Here is a 14,970-nt window from a genome sequence, read left to right on the forward strand (position 1 = left end):
CCTGTGAGCACCTGAGACTCCGTCTGCTGAACTTGAGCCCCTCCCTGTCTTGAATGTCAGCTGCCACAGTCCCAGACACTGCCCTGGGAGTGGTACCTGGTGTTTACCTGTTAAGTGCTTAGTAGGACCCCTCCCACAATAGGGTAAGCCCAGGTCCCCCTATAGTCCAGTGGGTCCACTCCTGCTTGCCGCCTTATCACAATCAGCGAGTGTTACAATCGACAGGAAAATAGCTTTACAAAACTACCCGCACACTAAAAGTGCAGCTACTGGGAAAAAAGTAATTAATTTTCTCCTGAAAGCTGTTGGCTTTCAATCATGGAGGTGTACACAGAGCGGCTAGTCACCACTGACAGCACTGTTCACTATACTGAGAGTGGCGGCTGTAAGCACGCTCCAGCACATTGATTGACAGCTCACTCTTTAGTGAACAACCAGGCACTTTGACAGATGTGCTACAGATTAAGCTATCAAAGTATTGGGGCGTGCTTACAGCCGTCGCTCACAGTATAGTGTGCATTGTTGTGAGTGATGACTGTAACCTCTGCCTCTATGACTGAAATTAGTCAGCTCCAGGGGGAAAGAAGTTCTTTTTCTTCCAGTTGCCGCACTTCCAGTAAGGTGGCAGGGCAGCATGGTAATGCTACTTATCTGCTGCTTATTATCCCTATATCTGCAGGTAGATAGCGTTTTCCGAAGTGATCGTTTCCCTGTAAGGCAACTTACTATGTAAAAACTTTATTTGTTTCTGCATTTCAAGTTTCTGCTCCTCTGAATTCCTCAGCCTTACTAAGGAGAAGTAAAAAAAAATATTGTTATTGTTCTGCAAATTCATACAAACAATAAGCAGCATACGAATATTCGTTACAGATCGATATTATAGGGTCCATGCCCAGGCCGCCAATTTTGGCCCAACCTCGGTGTCTTGACCTAAACTAGCAGCCTTGTAAGGTTGACAATACAGGTCAGGAGATCTGTGATTGGGCCTGAAACTGGGCCACGAGCATGGACCGAATAATATGGCATCCTGAATGTGGCCTATTCAAGTTTAAAACTACTGTTTTTTAATGAAAATTTCCCAGTTTTACCACTGAAAGACCAATGCAGTAAATGAAGCTACTACTAGCAGACACTACCGGTCACCCACCAGCCCAGTAAATAAAATGCCTTAGGCTACTTTCACACTGCATTTTGCCTTACATTTAGTGGTCCTGTCGGGGCATCCGTCCGAACCACCCCTCCCCCACCCCGCAAAACGTGTTTCGGATGCATGCGACGACAGGGCCATTGACTGTAATGGAGCAGACTACGTTAGTGTGTGCTCTGTTTTGTACCATTTTTGCACATATACGTTTTCTGCAGGCAGACACTCGAACGTAGTCGACTACGTTTGGGTGTCCGCCTGTAGAAAACGTATATGTGCAAAAATGGTACAAAACAGAGCACACCCTAACATAGTCTGCTCCATTATAGTCAATTGCACTGTCGGCGCATGTGTCCGAAACACGTTTTGCGGGGTGGCGGAGGGGCGGTTCGGACGGATGCCCCGACGGGACCACTAAACGTAAGGCAAAACGCAATGTGAAAGGGACCTTACATAACCCAAGATAATCAAAGTGTATCTGTCATTTCAGGTAGCAATTTTAGCATAAACTGTCACATATCTACATGAGAAATAGCTCTATTTCTGGCCATTACATGATTTTTAACTGCCATTTTATCAGTTTTCCCCTCTTTGGGTTCCCGTATGATGCCTTCCATACACAGTACACAGAGACATGGGTGTTTCCTGCTCTCCTGTCAATATGTGAAACAATTCCGGAAGCAACAGCATACTGGCGGACATTATACAGAAATACTGAGCAGTTTAACTGTGAATCCAGCTCTGTGATGAGTTGAAACACTTACTAGAAAACAAAATAACAGTTTCTGTTTCTATTTCTCACTGCTCCATCCCTAAATTTGAAAATGCACTCCGTCATGTCTTGAGCAGGACGAATGTAATTAGAGAGGGGGGATGGAGGGGAGAAAAGAAGTGGTTAAGTACGGAAGAAGCACATTGCGAAATGCACATTGGAATGTGGGGTGGAAAGAGTATTCTTTTCCAATGCCTTGAACTTGGGTCAGCACAGATGTATTGATTTTAATACAGGTTGGCATTACTTGGTACATTGGTTTGCATTCATATATTTCTACTCTCATCCAGGTACACTTTATGCATTGCTACGGATCTTTACTTATAATAACATAGTGCTGTGTTATCTCTGCTCTAGATTTTAACTCATGCACTTGCTTTGACAACTTCTTTTGAACACAGGATAGTTAGGTTTCATGATTTATTTTGCATGGCTCGTCACTTGCAGCACTGGCACTAAGGAGCGCAATTCCAACTTTTCGTATAAGCCATTTGATTAATGTTCCTTTAAGCAGAGCGAATTTAATATCAGAACTGTGGTCAAGAGAGCAAACATGGAACAAGGGAGACACTGAGCAAATGTCGCCCCAGGTGGTGTAATTCTAAGAATACACCCAGAATTATTTCACGTATTTATAAAGTATGTGCCTTCTACCCATGTAAAATATTACTGTGCAAACCTGTCTTAACACTGTTTAGCAACAAAATATCTATTTAGAGTAGAGTAAAAGGTCATCTTGGGATTTAATGTAAATCTAAAAAGTGTAAAAAATCTGAATTATAAGGGACAATGGAGAATCAGTTTCAGATTAAATCTCCAAAATTAAACATTTATTCTAAATATGACAACGATTTGTAATATTGACTTGTTATATTAATTGCTATGTGCTAGAAAACAATTGCACAATCTAGGGTCATCTGGACTTAATTTGTTGTCCCACAATTCCACCTTGTCACCTATACCACGGATAGGCGGTATTTGATTGGTAGCAGTCGCCTAACAATCATAAGAATGAGGGGCCTGTCTCCCGCTTTTGAATAGTGCGGCGGTCACGCATGTAATAAATTGTGATTGTGGGACAACCCCTTTAGGCTGGCCAAATACATATGTTTATAACCAGTTATTATACAGGCAAATAATTTTCGATGAATCATAAAAATCTGACTAAACAGACAGATCCAGCATGTGCTTAAACAGAAGATGCAGTAGTGTAAACTGGAAAATGATTGGCCAGAATCGACAAATCATGCCATATAAATCTAATTTCAGCCAGCTACGTCAGAAAAATTCCAATATCGTTTGTTTAACAAAAAAAAAAAATCTGCACTCGGCCTTTACAAATTATTGTTCTGGCCCCTGTTTTTAAATGATTATTATGTGCAAATACATTGACCTTCTACAATGACACTTAAAGGGAATCTGTAAGTAGGATCAGCCCTCCTAAGACATCTACATGGGCATGCAGGTCATAGAAAGCTTCATAAAAATGATACCTTGATATCTGCGATCCAATGTCTTGTTCCAGAAAAAGCAACGTTTTTCTTAATATGTAAATGAGTTGTTAAGATCTATGGAACTGACACAAATCTCCCTGAGAATCTGCCCCCAGAGCTGCCGGCTCGGGGTGAGCTGAAACATGCAGGAATATCAGGAATGTGAATAAAGGACCAAACAAATATACAATCTAGTGTGTGGCAGTATTTTTTTTTCTTGAGACATGCAATGACTGACAGTCTGCTCTCCTGATCTGCATGTCTCACACTAATAAAGCCTCTTTTCATTTAAAATAAACCTTGGATAGAGATTCTCAGGGAGATCTATGTCCGACCCAAAGATCTTAACAGCTCATTTGAATATAAAAAACTGATGTATTTCCTTGCAATAAGATATCGGCTCACATATATGAGTCAAAGATTATTCAGCTTCCTTTGACGTCCATGCCCATATAGAGAGCTTAGGAGGGTTCATCTGACTGACCGATTATCATCTTTAAATGCTTACTACTGTTTTATCAAACTTTGCATAAGTAAACATTACAAGTGAATTTGCATCATATGTAACTTTATTACATATAAGGCAAATTTATACAGAAAAAAGTGGAGAAATATGTCTGCCAGATGCACTGCCAGAGCATTGACGTCTTATGCGGGCGTCACACGATACGATCGTACCCGCCCCTGTCGTTTGTGCGTCACGGGCAATTAGTTGCCCGTGGCGCACAAAGTCGTTAAACCCCGTCACACGTACTTACCTTCCAAACGTCCTCGCTGTGGGCGGCGAATATCCACTTCCTGAAGGGGGAGGGACGTTCGGCGTCACAGCGACGTCACACAGCGGCCGGCCAATAGAAGCGGAGGGGCGGAGATGAGCGGGACATAAATATCCCGCCCACCTCCTTCCTTCAGCATTGCCGGCGGCCGCAGGTAAGCTGCAGTTCATCGTTCCCGGGGTGTCACACGTAGTGATGTGTGCTGCCCCGGGTACGATGAACAACCGGCGCAAAGAAGAATAAATAATTTATTAAAAATAAACGACGTGTAAACAATATACGATTTCTAACCGATTTGCGATCGTTCTGAGATGCTCGTAGGTGTCACACGAAACAACGTCGCAAACGATGCCGGATGTGCGTCACGAAAACTAATGACCCCGACGACATATCGCACGATAGATCGTCTCGTGTGACGTCCGCATTAGGTTGCACCTCCTGTTATACTCAATGGAGATGGAGTTGGGAGAGGATATGAGGAAGGAGAAGCACTCAGCACAGTGACAGAAAGGAAGATCATGCTGCAACTTCAAGAAACTGGTTTACTTCATTAGAGTGCTGGATTCACAGCCACACAGCTCAGTACTGCTGTATAAAACCTCCACACCTCTGTTGTTTCTGCCTGCATGCTATGAAAATAATGAAAAGCAGACATCCATCTCTGTATCCGATATACGGGAGATATCATAGCAGCTACCAACCAACTCAGAAAAAAAATAAAATGAGTGATAAAGCCTGCAGAGGGAAGAGCTGAAGAAAAATGCAGGATACAAAGAATACAACGGCCATAAATACTGCTAATCCTCATGTCCACACAACACAGTTTGTTTTGAAAAGTTGCCTGAAGGAGCAGGTACACTTTAAATAGGAGTAAATGACATAAACCTAATGTGATCTTCTAATATTTGTATAGCGCTTGGCCTTTATCTGTATTGGTAAATGCGTTTTGGCTATGAGAACATGTTGCACCTATAGTATACATGTTGGTTGTGCCTGCCTGTTTGCTATGTATACATTAAATAAACCTTGTAGGGAGCTCAGCTGCTCCTTATGAAGCTCATATTCTTCTTGAAGGTGCTCATTCATTGTTTGCAGCTCAATCTGTTCTTTCTCCAGCCCCTGAATCCGACTGTGAAGATGTTGACATTGTGAGTCCTGAGATACCACCCACTAAAAAGCAAAAAAGAAACAGGGAAGAAAAAGAATCACTGGACAAAGAGACAGGACAATAAAATGTGTATATAGAACATATTTGTATTAGATTATACTATATGAAAATTGTCCCTAGATTTAATTTTTCATATTCTTACTGCAGTATTGAAAACGAAGATCCCATAATATCAAGTGTTTATTACATATATGCAAATACTGGTATGTAATAAATCGAACTTCCAAAAATCTGAAATATGTTTGGATGAAGTCACCCTTACTACTGTATTCATATAAATCTTTACAATTCAATCTCCTTTAGTTGATCCTGTAAAACTGGCATGGATGGAACAAGGTAATTAATTTCATTTGTTTTTCCACAAGAAACAGTCAATCACAATAAGCCATGCCCTTATGACTGAAAGCCTGAGGCTGCCGAGAGGAATAAAGTTAACTTCCTCCCAGCAGCCAGGTTCTAAGTGTGCTGGCTCCATAGTGTTAAGCGGGCTTTACACACTGCGATATCGGTCCCGATATCGCTAGTGTGGGTACCCGCCCCCATCTGTTGCGCGACACGGGCAAATCGCTGCCCATGCCGCACAACATCGCCCAGACCCGTCACACATACTTACCTGCCCGGCGACGTCACTGTGACCGGCGAACCGCCTCCTTTCTAAGAGGGCGGTCCGTGCGGCGTCACAGCAACGTCACTGAGCGGCCGCCCAATAGCAGCGGAGGGGCGTAGCTGAGCGGGACGTAACATCCCGCCCACCTCCTTCCTTCCGCATAACGCCCGGGAGGCAGGTAAGGAGAGCTTCCTCGTTCCTGCGGTGTCACACGGAGCGATGTGTGCTGCCGCAAGAACGAGGAACAACCTCGTTACTGCTGCTGTAACGATTTATAACGGTCCAGAAGCAGTTAAAGATGTAACTGTGTATTTTGGGTCTTGAGGATGCAGAAATATTTTTGTTTTGGCCATAACTGAATTCCAATAGATGACGTTTTAAAATTTCTGTAGTCATAGCTGCATGAAGACTCGTTATGAGTGTGACGTGTAGTATCTTTAATGATTTGGGATAAATGTAAGGCTATGTGCGCACGTGTGCGCTCTGCACTGCACCTAAAAGGTGCGCTTCAGAGCGCAGCTGAAAAGCTCCGTTCTGAAGCGCATGGTGCCGGCAGAGAACGTGCGCTCTGCATGCAGCTCCTGCCATAGACAGAGCAGGGGCTGCCGGCAAAGTGCACGGAAGAAGTGACATGACACTTCTTAGAACGCGCGCTTCGGGCAGCAGCCGAAGCGCTGCGCTCTAAGACGCCACGTGCGCACGGCCCCTGCACAATCTCCATAGATTATGCAGGGGACACAGGACGCATGCAGTTACGCTGCGCTAAAAAGTGCAGCGTAACTGCATGTAATTACGCAACGTGCGCACATAACTATGTTAATCAGAATATTAGGCTAAGTGTTACAAAAATCCCTGTGCACTTGGCTTCAAAACACTGTAAAAAAAAAATCATTTGGTTTTATCCTGTCACAATCTTTTTGTTTTTTATTGATTGTTAAAGAAGCATCAATAAGACTTATTTTTTTGAGAACTAATTGTATTTTGTATTGGTAGCACTTTGGGGCATATAGGACATTTTTGATTGGTGATGAAAAAAACGCACAGTCCTACTTTTAATTTTTGTTTATGAAGGGTAAAGTCTCATGTTTAGAAATAGTCTTTTACAAGTGGTTATGTTCCAAGTATACAAATATGGGAAATCACTTGTCAATACAACATATGTTATTTGACATGTGAACACCTTTTTGTCTACTAGAGAAATTAATAAAGGCAATAAACTAGTAATGTTTGGGTACATATAATCTTTCCACTGTGTGACCAAAGATCTGTTCTTGGTAGAATACCTGGAGTTTGCTTTGAAGGATGCTCCTTTCATTCTTCAGCTCACAATGTTTGTTGCTTAGTTCAATCCAATCAGCTTTCAGTTTTTCATATTCTTCTTTCCACAACTCACATTCATCTGAAGATACTGATAACGACATCTACAATTTGGAGCGCGAAATAAATAGTGTAAGTTGCATAGTCACTTCTGGTATGTGATGGGGTGGAATATGGTGATATACATACATGTGATGCTGACATCACCTGGCATAATTGTGAACAGCTATACTGCAATGCAACCACTAGCAGTCAGTACTAGCAGTCCCTTGACAACATCTTAGTCTTATAGCCAACTTATACATAAAGGACTAGCACACACGCAGAGTAATACGGAGGAAGTGGAATGCAATAAAAAAAAAAAAAAAAAAAAAAAATCACATTCCACTCGGACCAATATTACTTTATGGGCCTGCTAACATGAGCGATTATTTTCTCAGCCCTAATAGAACCGAGAAAACAGTCGAGCATGCTGCGGGTGCAAAGCGAGCTTATTTCACTCGCACCCATTCAGGTTTATGGGGCGTGAGAAACTTTGCATTGCTCTCGCATTACACCAGTGTAACGCGAGAGCAGTGCGATTCTCGCATCAGCCGGCAACAGAGTAGTGAGATAAATCCCTTCCCTCCGCAGCGCTTGGTCTCCCCTCCGCAGCGTCGGCCCTCCCCTCCGCAGCGCCAGCACCCCCCTCTGCAGCTGTGGTCTGATCGCACGACCGGACCACAGTCGGATGACACTCGGCTCCCGCTGTGCTGCGAGCCTGAGCCGCGAGTCATGCGAAGACTCGCACAAATCCCCGTGTGGCCTCAGCCTAAAGGTCTAAAGTGGGCTTTACACGCTACGATATCGTTAATGAATTATCGTCGGGGTCACGGTGTTTGTAACGCACATCCGGCTTCATTAACGAGATCGCAGCGTGTGACACTTTTGAGCAACCTTAAATGATCGCAAAAGTGGACAAAATCGTTTGCCGCGGAGAGGTCGTCCTGAAACAAAAAATCGTTTAATGCTTATTAGCGATGTTGTTCCTCGTTCTTGCAGCACCACACATCGCTGTGTGTGACACCGCAGGAGCGACGAACATCTCCTTACCTGCCTCCACCGCCAATGCGGAAGGAAGGAGGTGGGCGGGATGTTACGTCCCGCTCATCTCCGCCCCTCCGCTTCTATTGGACGCCTGCCGTGTGACGTCGCTGTGACGCCACACAAACCGCCCCCTTAGAAAGGAGGCAATTCGCCGGCCAGAGCGACGTCGCAGAGCAGGTATGTGCGTGTGACGCTGCCGTAGCGATAATGTTCTCTACAGCAGCGATCACACAATATCGCACATACGACGGGGGCGGGTGCTATCGCGCTCGACATCGCTAGCCGATGCTAGTGATGTCGCAGCGTGTAAAGCCCGCTTAAGAGATTTAGCCATATAATAGATCTCATCATAGTAAAGCAAAAAGATCATTCCCAAAACAAAGAATAGACTTATCCTGCGTTCTTCTGACTTGATCCTATCCATTTTCCCGCAAAATATATGGCTAGCACACATATTGGTATAAACATAAAAACAACCTTTACTGTTTGTGGGCAGCCTTTAATTCAGTACAGACCTGCACATTCTGGAGTTGTCTCTCTGCTGCTATCTTATCATCTGATATCTTCTGAAGTGACTCTTTGGCTTTTTCCTGATATTTCATCTTGTGATCCTCCATCTCTAACAGAATTTTTTTCACACTTGTTTTTGGAAAACTCTAGAAAATAAGATATAAATTAGGTATTTTATCCTTATATTACAAATAATATGAGGGTTCATGCACATGGCCCTACTCTTAAAATGGCTACAAAAGAGGTGCATGGGCCTTCTACTGAGCTCTGGATGGCTACTATTCTGTAGGATCAGCAATGAATGGAGGTTGTATGACTCCATGTACTTCTATACAGACTCCGTGCCAGTGGCCTAATTAACAAAGGCTATGACCTTTGGGAAATCAATTTCCTAATATATATAACTAGTGATGGGCGATCCCCCCCCCAATGATCGGGATTGGGAGCCTCGCCCAATGATTTTGTAAAGATCGAGATTGGGATCGAAATAACACGATCTTGCGTCCGATCACCGATCTCTGGCTTTACAGTTATGGGATGGGGCGGGGGAGGGTCTGGAAAATAAAGAATATATAGTTAATAATAAACATTGTCATTATACTTACAGGTCCCGCAACGCGTCCTGCAGACTCTGCCTCCCAGCCGCTTCTGCTTCCGCGTACGATCATTGCTGTGCCGCCGGTAACCAGCACTGACTTTAATGACACCATAGCCATATGACCAGTCTGGTGTGAATGTTGTACAGACATTGGCTTACAGACTGGTCACATGACTATGACGTCATCGAAGGTCCTTTTAACTGAGCTTGGACTGTCGCTGTGTGAGTGTCGCATCACAGCGCACAATCTCCCCACAGGAGCGGGTCAGCTGCATATATTTCTATGCAGCACAGACGCTACTGTCCGGAGATTGTCAGGCCGTGTGGGGTGATGCCAATGCGAGACTGCAAGAGTCAGACACTCGGCGTTAGCCTGCTTCACACTCTGTACAGAGCAATGTAGCATAGCTGACAATGCTCTCTCTGCTTTTCACTGTGTATAGACTGTGTCTGTACAGAGTGATGAAGCAGAGCTGACATTTCTCTCCCTGTGGACTATGTCGGACTAAGGAGTTTTTTTATAATAAAGATGGAGTCTTTAAATGTTTTTTTTTGTTTAATTTCTAATAAAAAAATGTTCTGTGTTGTGTTTTTTTTCTTTACTGTTTACCAGAAATTCATGGTGGCCATGTCTAATTTGGCGTGACACCATGAATTTCGGGCTTAGTACCATCTGAGAATACAAAGCTGGTATTAACCCCATCACGGCCACTGGACGAGCCGGGTAAAGCACTTGGAAATGGCGCTAAGAAACAATGTGCCATTTCCAGGGGTGGTTGGGGGCTACAGAGAATCCCAGCCCCTAACTGCCTGGTTTACCTGATTGGCAATCAAAATACGGCAGGAGCCCACACATTTTTTTATTTTATTTTTTTAAATAAAAAAAAAATTAATGGCCTTCTGTGGCGCCCCTGAGGCTTCCGTCGCCACAGGTCATTGCACCCCATCCAGTGGTGTGATGCCCCATTCTGAGAGAGGAAGAGAGTGAACTCCGGTCCCCTGGTAAATCCACACTACACCCATTGCTAGGAACACACTGGGACCAGGGAAAGTGGCAGACAGCCCTCCCATGCTGCATGCTGGGAGGGGTCATAAGACCCATCCCTGCTCCTATAGGGTAGAACAGGGCAATTGGGGAGGTGGGGGGAGCCATCTGAGAGCAGACACAGAGAGGAAGGTCAAGTTTAGTCAGTCTACCTCAGGGAGTGAAAGAGTGAGCATGTAGTTGGAGAAGAAGAACGAGAGAAAGGAGGGAGGAGGAGGCCTGCTGGAGGCAGGCAAGGAGGAGAAAAGAAAGAAAGAAAGAAGGAAAGAAAGGCTCCAAGTCAGTCAGGAGCAGAGAAACAGAAGGAGACGCTTCCTGGTGAAGATCCTGGGACCCAGAGGTCCAGGTGACACCATGTAGAAGGCAGAAGGAGTCGCAGGGCCACGGGTAGTCTGTATAGCTGTCGGGGCAGTTTAGAGCTATGGTGGCCTGTTCCACAAGAACATCGGTGGAGTGATCAAGCTGCGACAGGGGAGTCCCTAGAGACTGGAGGAGTGCAAAGACAATCTCCAAACAGTAAAAACCGAGGCCCAGGGAACGTTGTAGACTCCCAGGGCCAGAACCCATAGCAGACCTTTCAGAAAAGGGGTAATCAGCCGACAGGTGACCCCCCAGCCTGGAGGCTGTAGTGGAGGCCAAGCCAGGTTTATCCTATCAAAGGCAAGGCTAAGGAAGACAGCAGAAGAAAGAGACACTAAGAGAAGGGTACCGGCTTTCACTCTCAGAATCACCCAGAAACGGCGGAGGTCCCTGACGGTGGTCCCAGCAGTCCAAGGGTCCCTACAGTACTGTGACAAGAAGTGTGAGTAAAGAACTTGAACTGCACCCTTTGAGTGATCTCTGTTATTTCAGCTGCATAGACATTCACAAGCACCAACTGTGCCCCGGGCATTGCTCCACCTGTGGGGAGCAGTACCACCATTGCTGCCATAACACCATCCCGGAGGCCTCACACAGCAGCGGCGGCTTAATAGCCGCATGCCACAGGTGGCGTCACGAACACAACCCTTATTAAGCAAGCCACATATTCTACTGACACCCACCAGGGCCACGGAGCCGGGCCCAGCCACCACTGACTACCACTGGACTAATCCGGCCCGGCACCGGGTGTCCCATAGCCCTGGGGTGGGCGAGTCACTTCCCTACATTTTAATTGCCAGCCAAGGTAAAGCCAGGCAGATGGGGGTGACAGCCCGTAGCCTTCCGGTTTATCTGCGCTGAGAAATAAAAATACCACAGAGCGCTGTGTCATTGTTTTTACATTTTTTTTTCAATAATTCATCAAATTTAAAGGGAATCTGTCACCAGGTTTTTGCTCCCAATCTGAGCACAGCATAATATAGAGACAGAGATCCTGATTCCAGCGATGTGTCACTTAGGCTGCTTTCACACTACGTTTTTTTAACATGCGGCATGAACGTTTTTTTGCTGTAAAAGCGGATCCTGCTTTTACAGCAAAAAACGCATGCTAACGCATGTGTTATTTTGCAGGATCCTGTCACTGGATGTTTAGGGGCGGGCATTGGAGTCATGTGATCGGGAGTGAGGGGAACTAAACGTGCCAGACTGGGAGCCGGCTTCTTACAACTGCGGAGGTTCGTAACCAAGGTAAACATCGGGTAACTTGCTTGGATACCCGATATTTATCTTGGTTACGAGCGTCTGCACACGTAACCAACGTAAACATCGGGTAACTAAGAGAAGTGGTTACCCGATATTTATCTTGGTTATGAGTGTCCGCAGCTCTCAGGTGGGAGAGAGAGACAGGAGAGGGAGGGAGGAATGAGAGGGTGGAGGGAGAGGGTGAGAGAGGGAGGAGAGAGAGGGACTAATCACCCGAGACTGGATTCTGTGCATGCTCAGTAGAGCAAGCAGGATCCTGTCTATCAGCACGCCAGCGTTCACATGCGTTTGCATGCTGTTTAGTCAGGATCCAGCAATTTGCAGTATTTGGACGCAGCTCAAAAACGCTACAAGTAGCGTTTTTGAAAAATGTTAAAAAACTGCAAGTTGCTGGATCCTCACTATAACGCACGCAAACGCAGGTGAACGCATGTTAACGCGAGTCCATTGCAAATGCATTGAAATGAAAACGCATTTGCACTGGATCCGCTTTTGCGTTAAAAAAAAGTTCATGACGGATGTTAAAAAAACGTAGTGTGAAAGCAGCCTTACTGGGCTGCTTGTTGCAGTTTTGATAACTAGAATCCTGCTGCCAACTAGTCCATCATTATTTGTGAGCCCCCATCATTGATTGGCATCTTTCTGGCTATGGACAGTGTATAAAGAAAGCTGCCAATCAGTGGTGGGGTTATACAGAGCTTAGAATTTAGAGGACTGCTAGATCTGATACAGATCTACCAGTTATGTGAATGCTGGTGACAAATTCTCTTTGAAGATGAAGCAGGAGAAATCTACTATAGAGAGCTACCGACCCCTCATTTTGGCACTTTGAGCTGGACTCAGTCCAGGAACATGTCCATACAATCTTCTTGTCTCTGAATCTTTTTGCAGGAGCATTTGGCTGAATGAGCTTTAAATGCTGTATCAAGCAGAAGGTATGGCTAGGTTTACACATTACGATTCTGTGAAGATTAGACTTTATAAAAGTGCTTAGATTCAGAGATTTTTCACTTGATTTCATTAGAACATTCATTACAGTCATTCAGGCAGTCATTCCTGTGGTGATGACTCACAAGGATTCCTGTTTACTCAGAACTATCACCATAATTTAGCTTACATGACGACAGCCTTCAAGTTCAGCATAATATCCATTACAATGCAATTATTGGCAACTGAGTACACCACATGAGACTGTACCTGGCGTATGGTATAGAAATATCTAGGATACATGGGTTGCCAACTGCAGCTTGGTATTCTGCTGTGCCGTTTGTGTCTCCACCAATGCATATACAGTACTTCAGATTGGCATCTGTGCCAATAATATAAATGTTTGGGATAGAGGTGAAGTTTCACACTTTTCTATTTCCTTTTGTTAAAGGCAAGCAAAGAAAAATCTTTTTAACATAGCTAACAATGGTGTACAAAAACCCCTCACCGACTTCCAACATTCCTATTCTGATGCCTCTGTCCCCCTGCAGAACTTCCTGACAAGGGGACTTATGTTCACCCAAACTCCAGCTGTGGTGGGTTACTGCCAGCGCCAGGGGTGGATATATCATTGGTGCAGCCGCACAGGGGCCCAAGAGGTTGGGGGTCCCATTTTTACCTCCAGAGCAGGTGGGGTTGTACATTTTGATGAGCTCTTGGGCTGCAAAGCGTCCCGATATTGTTCTTGCACAGGGGCCCTTTTCTGTCTGTGTTTGCCAGTGGCAAGTGCCTGACTAAAAAAAAAAAAAAAAAATGCAGAAGTGGAGCTCATGTTTCTATTCTACTTTTCCTCTGATTGTTCCACTCCTGGTTTTGTCTGGTTGGGGCCTTATAATTTGCTACAATGCATCAGTGCAGGTATAGAGTGCAGGTTGTTTTGCTTACAAGATTGCGTCCAATTGCACACCTCCCAACATTTAAAGATGCGCACCGAGGCAATTTTAAGCCACGCCCCTTAACACACCCATTTTGCAATCTGTCACGCCCACATCCAATCCTTTTCAGCACTGCTGATCACATTGTTTAAGGCTGCGTGCCCACGATCAGTATTTGCAGCATTTTGGATGTAGCGTGTTTTTGCTGTGTCTAAAACGCTGCATTGTACAGTACAAGCATAGTGGAGGGATTTCTAGAAATCTCATGCCCATTGTGCTTGTTTTTTCTGCAGCAAACACTGACCTGTGGAGCGTCTTTCCAGACCGCAGCATATCAATTGCTTGCTGCAGTTGCATGCGTCCTCCGTAGGGAGAACACAGCAGGAGACCGCAGCATGCACTGAACCCTGATCGTGGGCACAGGCAGCTGCGTTCTCCTGCAGAGGAGACGTGCAGCCCCGCAGGTCAGGACCCGCTGCCTCCAGGACACAGCGAGTCCTGATCGTGGGCACAGGCAGCTGCGGTCTCCTGCGGAGGAGACGTGCAGCCCCGCAGGTCAGGACCCGCTCCCTCCAGTCACGATCGTGGGCACAGGCATACGCACATGTACGGTACATATTTGAAGACAAATTCCCTAAAATACATATAAACAGACAAATCTATACACAGTCATCTGCACTGACATACATAGATATATACATCATACATATACACACATTGGAGCTAATAATATGGGGAAGCCGGCAGCAGCCACACTCACCTACCCTGCTTGTCTCTATCCAGCTCCTCCTCGGCATGTGATCACTTGGCATCACTTTAACAGACCTAGCCACGCACAGTGCACACTGACACCGCTGTGTATGTATCACAAGGGAGGATGGGGGTTTTATATACTATATATATATATATATATATATATATATATATATACATATATACATATATATACATACACTGTATATATACAGT

General features: G+C 45.0%; 1 protein-coding gene across 1 annotated transcript in view; it reads right to left on the minus strand.

Annotated features, from left to right (window-relative positions):
• The window catches only part of TRAF3IP3 (TRAF3 interacting protein 3), a 77,896-nt gene that overhangs the window by 14,882 nt on the left and 48,044 nt on the right, over positions 1-14,970 (minus strand). Inside the window, exons 9-12 of the mRNA XM_075335634.1 lie at positions 8,879-9,019; positions 7,244-7,381; positions 5,211-5,355; positions 727-789 (exon numbers count right to left, since the gene is read on the minus strand). Coding sequence (XP_075191749.1) covers positions 727-789; positions 5,211-5,355; positions 7,244-7,381; positions 8,879-9,019 — 487 coding nt within the window. The remainder of the gene's footprint in view (positions 1-726; positions 790-5,210; positions 5,356-7,243; positions 7,382-8,878; positions 9,020-14,970) is intronic.

Source organism: Anomaloglossus baeobatrachus, chromosome 2 (assembly GCF_048569485.1).
Source record: "Anomaloglossus baeobatrachus isolate aAnoBae1 chromosome 2, aAnoBae1.hap1, whole genome shotgun sequence".
Taxonomy (NCBI): domain Eukaryota; kingdom Metazoa; phylum Chordata; class Amphibia; order Anura; family Aromobatidae; genus Anomaloglossus; species Anomaloglossus baeobatrachus.